This window comes from Centroberyx gerrardi, chromosome 8, assembly GCF_048128805.1.
Source record: "Centroberyx gerrardi isolate f3 chromosome 8, fCenGer3.hap1.cur.20231027, whole genome shotgun sequence".
In the NCBI taxonomy this organism is placed as follows: domain Eukaryota; kingdom Metazoa; phylum Chordata; class Actinopteri; order Beryciformes; family Berycidae; genus Centroberyx; species Centroberyx gerrardi.
In genome coordinates this window covers 16,208,452-16,217,463 of record NC_136004.1, presented here as the reverse complement: position 1 = coordinate 16,217,463, position 9,012 = coordinate 16,208,452, and the positions used below count along the sequence as shown (strand labels likewise).

Genomic DNA, 9,012 nt, shown 5'->3' with positions numbered 1-9,012 from the left:
TCCTGCATGGTTGCATGGGCACATACGGTCCTGTCAGTCACATCTGTGGGCTGTCAGCATATGAGTGTGTATGCATCTGAGGGGAGAATGAGGGGTGTATTAGGCCTGCTGATCCTTCACACTCCTCTTGTCAAACTTAACATGAAAATGAAAGTCAGTGGCGTGTGTGTATGTATGTGTGTGTGTGTGTGTGTGTGGCAGCTCAGCAGTGAGACAGGGAGGGTCAAAGGAGAGGAGCCATGCCTAATCCTGTGGGATGTGAGGGTATCTATTGTGTATGGAGATGGGAGTGCAGAGATGTGTTCAGTGGTGCATGGATCACAAAACCTTCCTAACTGACAAGAGAGACTCCCAGGAGACCGATGTCAAACTGCTACTTTGAAAGAAAAAAAGAAAAAGGAAGGCTAACTGTCAGGAACATAACTAGTAAAAGTATTGGTTCATAACTGTGAAATGTTGACTTGATATCAGCGTAGATTTGAGCTGAGATTTGTTTTCCCTCCGTTGATGAATAAGTCGTACTCATGGTGACATGTGACAATATTTGGGAATTATAGTTATTAATAACGGAAATGTATAATAACAACAACAATAATTATTATAATGAGAAGAAGAAGAAGAAGAAGAAGAAGAAGAAGAAGAAGAAGAAGAAGAAGAAGAAGATGATATAAAATAATAATATATAATATTATCATCATCATTATTATTACTATTAGAGTAGTAGCATTACTATTATTGCTGTTTATTGCTTTTTTATGTTAAATATTATTGATATATTATATTTGTTGTATTAGTATTTAATAATTCTGCCTAAGTTTCTTTCATTTCAACTAAACTTGCTTTGCAATTTTTCATTATTTGCAGTTCTAGGTATTTTTACTTCAAGTTGTAATAAATGTATATGCTTTATAATTCAAAACAGCCTTATCTCCTAGTTACATTTCCATGTGCTGAATAAACTGAGCCGCTAGGTGGCGGTGTTGGTCAATATACAGTCTCCTTTAACCCGGAAAAAGTACTAGCGGACCTTTAACAAAGCAGGAAGTGTGTCCAAACTGACAGTTAAGCATGGCGCTTGATGTGAAATCCAGAGCCAAACGATACGAGAAACTAGATTTCCTCGGAGAGGGTCAGGTACGGAGAGGCTCATCAAATATCTTTAACTTCTGTCTTGAGACTTAGCTTGATTTGCTTTAATTTCTGCTCCAAAACGAGGCTGTAGCTAGTTGTTTGGAAGACTTGTTTCCACCGGCAGGCTACCAAGCGCTAGCTGGTTGTTAATGTCAACAATAGCCTGCTGTGTGTTGTGCTGCACACAATGCAGCGGTGAGGTAGAAACAAGCTCTCTTATTGAACAGTGAACATTAGATGAGTGTCTCTTCATCTGTGCTTATTACTGTCTGTCTTTCTTCTGCAGTTTGCCACAGTGTACAAAGCCAGAGATAAAACAACTGACACGATAGTGGCCATTAAAAAGGTACAAGAACAATGGCGTTGGTTTTGAAAAGCTTTTGTTTTGGCTAGCTTAGTATTCACAGGTTAATGCAGATATTTTATACCAAAACTTGACTCCCAGTCTGTTCTCTGTCTCCTGGCAGATCAAGGTTGGACACAGAACTGAGGCCAAAGATGGTATGTGATTTCTTAGGCTTTTTCCTGATAGTGTAACTGTTTACCTTTCAGTGCAGTCCATGTTCCTCCACCTGTTTAATGATTTCATTGATCTTAGGTATCAATAGGACTGCCCTTCGAGAGATCAAACTACTGCAGGAGTTGCACCACCCAAATATCATTGGGGTAGGTACATATTTGGACCAAGGGCTGTGTTATTCTTACCTGTTACTGGTATCACTTGTGCAAGAACAATAAAAAAAATCTTGGTGGTTTGTAATCTCCTGTTCTGAATTCTGCGTTAATATGTCATTATGTTGTATGTGTTGTTGTTGTTTAGCTGCTGGATGCCTTTGGACACAAATCCAACATCAGCCTGGTGTTTGATTTCATGGAGACGGATCTGGAGGTGAGACAGCTTTGACCCTTGAGAGCAAATATATAGCCTATATATTGTTTATCTCTGGTTTGTCCGGTACACATACTACTCACTCATGGCAATCAACGGCTTTGTTGACCTGTGCAGCATCCCTTTTCTCATCTCTTTCTGTGTGGATATATTTTTTTATATTTTTCCTTTTAAAGTAAACTTAGCCTTAGACTCCTTTTTAGATTAGACTCCTGTCCCATGCTCCAACATCAGAGAATAGGCCAATGTTGTATTTCACAATTAGGCCACAAGATGGAAATCCAGTCTTTGTCTCGTGCCCTTCGTTACTGGGCAGCAGGAGAGACCATAGCGCTGGATTTAAAGTCCCGATGAAATGACATCGGAGCAGAGGGGCGGGATTGTTGATTGGATGGGATTTATATTTACGCCCACTGGTGCAGTATGAGGTCACCGTTACAGATACTCTGTTTTCCAGGAAGTAGAAGTACTGGGAGTTCATTTCATGGGGACTTTAAGATTTGGATTTCACCAGGGGGTTTTCCGAGAAATATACACTTGTAAGAGCTGAGAAAACTGAGATAGAGGTTTAGTAGTTTCTGTACATCATCCAATACTGTGACTGACAGGGCAAGACAAAGAGATGAAGGAATCGATGAGGAAGCTGTGATTGAGCAGTCCGGTGATTAAGCAGTAGCAAATAAAGATATGAGCAGGGTGATGAGGATAGGGGTAAGAGTGTAAACAGATGGAAGGATAGCATCATCATCATCATCTCTCTCTCTCTCTCTCTCTCCTCATCCCCACGTCCTCCTCTGGTCTGTTTTAGCACACAAGGCTCCAGATGTGCGCCCGCCACCAATACATCAAACTCTGTTAGAACGATGCAAAAACAAGATAACGGCACTTAAAAAAATCAATATCACTCTGCTCTCAGCTCTCATAAATTGATGACCATTACCAGCTCACAGGCAGCAGACAGGCAGAACAGACGTGAGAATGAAATATGATGCTCATCGGAGCACCAGTACTTGATGTCTATTTTTAGGCCCTGTGCTGAGATTTTGCTCTGTGAGCTTATCAGCTACAGATGTTGGATGTTTTTATTGCCAGTAACATGTTACTTAGCCGGATGGTGGAGCCAGTGTTTTCAGAGTGGGTGGAGCGATGGGGATTCAGGTTGATTTTTAAACTGGACTGTCTAGCTTGACTCCAGCTGTGTCCACTTCTTTACCGGGATGCATCCCAGTTGTCTTGCTTTCAATCCTCTCTGATCCTCTCTGATAAGTCTGATTTTATTTTGATATGTGGACTGCAGCTGAGTTAAACGATCAATAAATGGGTATAGGCCTAGATGGTCTGCACACCTCAGCTGTCAGGTACCCTTATTTATCTCTCTTTCTCCTTTTTTTCTTCTTCAGGTGATCATCAAAGACACCAGCCTAGTGCTGACTCCAGCCAACATCAAAGCCTACATCCTCATGACTCTACAGGGGTTGGAATACATGCACCACCACTGGGTCCTACACAGGGTGAGACCACACACGTATACATACGCACACATTTGCGCATGCACACACACAGTCAATAATGTACTTTTGCTGCTGCTGTTATGTATTTTTAGGATCTGAAGCCCAATAACCTGCTGTTAGATGGCAATGGAGTGTTGAAATTGGCTGATTTTGGGTTGGCTAAAGCGTTCGGCAGCCCCAACAGAGTCTACACACATCAAGTTGTTACCAGGTCTGTGCTATGTATTTTTCCATTTCACAGTGTTGATCCATCTTTCCTCTCTCTCCTGTATTTTTACAATCATCGGAACTCTCTCTCACGGAAGCTAATAAGTGCTGAACGTGCATTATGTGGATCAGAGTTGGAAAATGAAAACGCTTTCCCTCTTCTGTTTATTGATCCCTTTCCTAGGTGGTACCGCTCCCCCGAGCTCCTGTTTGGTGCCAGGATGTACGGAGTGGGTGTCGACATGTGGGCAATGGGCTGCATCTTGGCAGAGTTACTCCTTCGGGTACGAGATGCCTCACTTCAAGGAGATGGTAGCACAGTAATAGAGTACATTATTATGTAGTTATACATGCTAATCTCTCTGTCTGCCTCTTTTACTGTAGTTACCATTCCTTGCTGGAGACTCAGATCTGGACCAGCTGACTAAGATCTTTGAGGCTCTTGGGACCCCCACAGAGGAGACCTGGCCGGTCGGTATCTTTTTTTTGTGTGTATGTGGGTTGTTTCTGTAGCATTTCTTTTCTCTGCGGATCCCAGTATACATTTGTGTGTCAAATATCTCTGCAGGGAGTCAGCAGTCTGCCAGACTATGTGTCCTTCAAAGTATTTCCTGGCACCCCGCTGGAACACATCTTCAGCGCAGCTGGAGACGACTTACTAGAGCTGCTGCAGGGCCTCTTCACCTTTAACCCCTCGACAAGAACCACGGCTACACAGGTAATACTCACAGAAGCACATTGGCCACTGGGATTTTACCTTGGAAACAAATCCCTTTCTCTACCGCATTTACTCAGATTTCCCCATTAGCGGACTAGTTATATTAAGGGAGAGAGAGAATGTTCTTTAACAACTGAAGCTCACAGATAAAGAGTCTTTAGTTTTCAGTTGAGTATTGTCTTTAGATTTCATTTTCTAAGACAACGTGGGAGTGCTGTGTGCTTTAAGGTGTTGATAACACTTCAAATGGTAGTGTAGTCTATTAAAAAAAACATTTTTTGCTTGAAGGATTCAATTCCCATCTTCCATAGCAGGTTCTGAGCCAAAAATGTCACAATAAAATCATACAGTTATAAATTATTTATAAAGTGTATATAAACTATAAAACTATAAACAGTTACAAATTTTACCATATTCCGGCATACATATCTATGTATTTTTGATATGTATGCATTTTGGTATTTTCTGCCATTTTAAACATCTTGGATAAAACAGGTTGTTCCCAAAGGTGTTTTTGAAGTATAAACACCAAACTTGATCCACAGCCTAAGGGGACAAAGATACACATGTGTTACACAATATACTCTACAAACACTATATACTACATATACACATACTTATACTATTGCAGAAGTAGACCTGCCGGAGAGATACAGCTAAACAACTACAGATGTGATAACAACTTTCCTTTTCTTCTGAGAGTGTATTCACTAACTCAGGATGCCTTTTGATATAGTTGATATGTTTACGAGCACAAGAGTCAGTATTTCTCATCTGAGGCTAAAGTGTTAGCATGGGGGGGTTGAGATGTGCAGATGTCCCTATCTCTTATAATGGGAGGTTAGGAGTCCTTGGAGAACAATGAGTGTTTGTCACCAGAAAAGAAGGAATTCAAATTTTTCTTAAAGTGTACATTTAACAATTGGTTGGCATAATGAAGAGGTAACCTTTTAACCAATGGTAGTAATATATAGAAACAACTTGTATTATCATAAACCTGATTATTCAACACTATAAAATTCTGTGTATTCCCTTCAGAGTTTGAGTTTCTTAGCTCCCAAACTGCAGCTTGACTAAACTGTCCAACTGCCAGCTCTCTCCTTCCTGAGTTTTCTTCAACACTATTAAGATGAGGCATTGCCGCTTGATTGTAATTGTTATTGATTGGCCCAAGGGATAACTGCATCATTTGTGGGGGACGACATGCTAACTGTTGCCCTGACTCCCTTTTTTTCCACCCCTCCCCCTGCCACCCTCTATCTGTTTGTCCAGGCTCTGAAGATGAGGTACTTCAGTAATCGGCCTGGTCCCACTCCTGGCCCCCAGCTCCCCAGACCCAACTGTTCAGCTGAGGCTCTGAAGGAGAAGGAGACCATCGGGTTCAAGAGGAAAAGAGACGGCCTGGAGACAAGTAATGCACACACACACACACACACACACACACACACACACACACACACACACACACACACACAGATAGAAGCACAAGTTTTTGCACTTGCATACTCAAATTTGCTGTATTTACCCATCATCCAGTCCACCTATCATCATTATTAGTGCCACCCTGACAGGATGATGTTTGTCCATGTTCAAATACGGACAGTCAATATTATTCTGTTCTCTTGTTTAAATTGTGGTCTGGGCAGCACAAAGGAAAAGTTTCATGAAACAAATGTCGGAGGCCAATTTCGGAAGGAGCTGACAATTTTAGAACACGCCACCCACTGCCAAGTTACATATAACACACACATTTTTTCCAATGTGAATTTTAGCCTACTGAACGCTTACATTCTCAGGGTTATGTACACTGATGTTATAAATCTGGAATAGTGCTTGATTTAACCTAGCAATTCAAAGGGTGTTGGCTGCACATTTAATTGCAGTTGGAAATTCAGAATGTAGTGAAGTAAAACGCGTGCGCACACACACACACACACACACACACACACACAGTTTAGAGGGTTGTGGCAGGGTATGTTTTAGTGGAGTAGGACCTTGGTGTTACTGGGAGGTTCAAAGCTTTTCCATCTCCTCCTGTGGTTTGGGAACTATTTGGGTCAACTATATACTATGCTTTATGCTATATTAGAGGGAGAGAGACTACCAAACACTCAAATGGAAAAATGAGTGGTTCGCAGATTGCTCATGTATAGGCTGGAGCTCTGCTTGTAACGTAAGTGGCTGTGACGGTTGTTTTGAACACGGGACGCAAGACAGATTTGCGTGTAAATGGACAGTAAAATGCAGTCTCATAATAGATGTAGTAACATCTTATTTGTATCATTTTCAGGTGTGATGAAGAAGAAGCTGGTTTTCTGACCGAATGGGACTTTGTCCATCAGAGCACCATGACCGTCTGACACTGCTGCGTGGCTCGGCTTCCCGCGTGGCTCAGGATTGTCCACTGCAGTGGGAAAGAAGGTCTGAAACCGGTGGAAAAGGCTCAGATGTGGTTAACTTGGGGGCATTGTAGAGGTTATAGCAGTTATGTGATTTGAGCCCCCAGTCGGCCCAGTATCCAGTGTGCTGCGGTGTCCAGCAGTCCAGCGGCTGAAGCCTTGCAGAGCCTCTCTGTCTCCAGCAGCGGTGACTGTGGTTCTTCCTCACTGTGACGATGACGCCTGAACTCGAGCCCGCTAGAATAGAACTATTTATGTGACTGAACAAGAAAACAACCAAACTAGGAAACTTGATTCATTTCATGTAGATGTATTTTTTATTTTTATTTTTATTTTTGTGTATGTAATGCAGACCAATAAATGGTTAATGATTAATAAATAAGGATTTTGTGATTTTCGGCTGTGGTTTTCCGGTTGACAAAATGTGATCACTGAGTGACTGTAAGATTGTAATTTGACTACTTTGAGATCTCATTATGAAACCACATTACAGTGTAATACCGATATGTGACCATTAAGTATTTGTCTCCAGTGGAAGTAAAGCATGGTTTACTCATGGTGAGGCTTGAAATGCTCCTACCATTTCACTTAATGACACACAGTTGCACCCACACAGTCTACAGAATACAGGCTGAGTTCAGGTTACAAATATTTGCAGCGTACCTTTTTGTCCGCTGGATGTGTGAAGACAGAAATATGCCTCTTGGTTTATTTACTCAGCATATGGGTGGGAGTGAGGGAAAGGGGGTGTGTATTTATTTGACTGCGTGTGTGTTTGTGTGTGTGGCACGAGGTCGGCCCTCAGGGCGAACAGGGTGGCGCTCGGCTGACAGTGTCACGCACCAGTGTGCCACCAGGCTTGTCTTTTCCTCCCTGTCCTTTCTGCTTAACGTCGCTCTGATGCAACACAGGCTGACATGTCAGAGGGCCGATACTCTGCCAGGCCTTCTGCTGGCCTTTTGGTTTTCCTGTCAAATGGGATCAGACTAGCGGAGAGGGCAGGGTAAGAGAGTGTGTCACTGCTCTTGTTGGAAAATTCAATACTGATAAGCCTATTTGTTCAAATCCATTACTCGTTCTAAAAAAAAACTCCTTGCCGATATCTTTCTTTGCCGAGTGAAAGAACATTTCCACAACATAACAGAGAATATTCTCTGTGTAACTTTTGTTCATGCCATCCGCTTTAATAAATAGAATCAGACCATACTCAATTAATTTCCTTAGTAAAAAATGCCCTTAGGGTAGGGCTGGGCGTTATTGACAAAATCAAATATCACAATATTTTAGACCAAAATCCTCAATATCAATAATGTGACGATATTTTGGGGGAATGAATATTCATGCTTTCATAAGATATTTACACACAAGAAAAATTTGAAAATTAGTTATGATCGTGTGTAATCAGTAATAGTAATATGGATATGATCATCATATATCATTGTTCATTTTACTCAGCCTGAACAGGCTAATAAGTTCAGAAAATTGTAGCACTTTACTGTAATGCAGGAAGAAGTGACATTTAAGTTATTTCACAATATTACTTTAATCAAAATCCCAGACGATATCTAGTCTCATATCACAATATCGATATTATACGACATATCATTCAGCCCTACCTTAGAGTATTAGAGTTGCTGTTGAGAAATAATCACAGACATAAATAATTGGTACAGCCATCTGACAACTCTTTTGAAGGCCTGTATCTGGGCAGAAGGAAGGGGTCACAGAGTTGAGGTCACGGCCTCCTTGAGTTCAGAATCAGGCTGTCCTGAGTGATTCATGCCTATTTATAGATAAGGACCACAATACAGCACTGAGAGGGGACACAATGACTGTGTAGCAGCTGCGGATGACTACTGTGTGTGTGTGTGTGTGTGTGTGTGTGTCTTGGGGGACTGGGTCAGATGACAGGTTTGGCAAACAGCAGCACAGACATAGAAAGCTACAGTGGGAGCCTTATCAGCTCAGGCTGATATAAAGGCCATTTCACTGGCTAGGAAAGCCATTGTTCGACACTGCATAGTTGCCCACATACTGTTACAAAGCACGAGCACGGGCTTTGTGGGAGAAAGTGACACTTGCTCATACATCTGAATCAACTGGAGCCGCCTGTGTGAAACATTGTGGTTGGATGAATAAGAACATGTGTGAATAATG

General features: G+C 41.8%; 1 protein-coding gene across 1 annotated transcript; it reads left to right on the top strand.

Annotated features, from left to right (window-relative positions):
- Positions 1 to 1,033: 1,033 nt before the first annotated feature.
- On the top strand, positions 1,034 to 7,231 carry cdk7 (cyclin-dependent kinase 7). The gene is made up of 12 exons (XM_071899735.2): positions 1,034 to 1,134; positions 1,418 to 1,477; positions 1,599 to 1,632; positions 1,730 to 1,797; positions 1,952 to 2,020; positions 3,421 to 3,531; positions 3,624 to 3,742; positions 3,923 to 4,022; positions 4,123 to 4,209; positions 4,307 to 4,456; positions 5,729 to 5,867; positions 6,747 to 7,231. Exons 1-12 carry the CDS (start codon positions 1,069 to 1,071, stop codon positions 6,773 to 6,775), a joined length of 1,032 nt encoding a protein of 343 aa, XP_071755836.2. The 5' UTR covers positions 1,034 to 1,068; the 3' UTR covers positions 6,776 to 7,231.
- Positions 7,232 to 9,012: the final 1,781 nt, after the last annotated feature.

Excerpts from the sequence above, each read along its gene's own strand:
- cdk7 (XM_071899735.2), top strand. The coding sequence starts at position 1,069 with ATGGCGCTTGATGTGAAATCCAGAGCCAAACGATACGAGAAACTAGAT. Across the intron at positions 3,743-3,922 it reads ACACATCAAGTTGTTACCAG|GTGGTACCGCTCCCCCGAGC; the intron begins GTCTGTGCTATG and ends TCCCTTTCCTAG. Across the intron at positions 4,457-5,728 it reads CAAGAACCACGGCTACACAG|GCTCTGAAGATGAGGTACTT; the intron begins GTAATACTCACA and ends CTGTTTGTCCAG.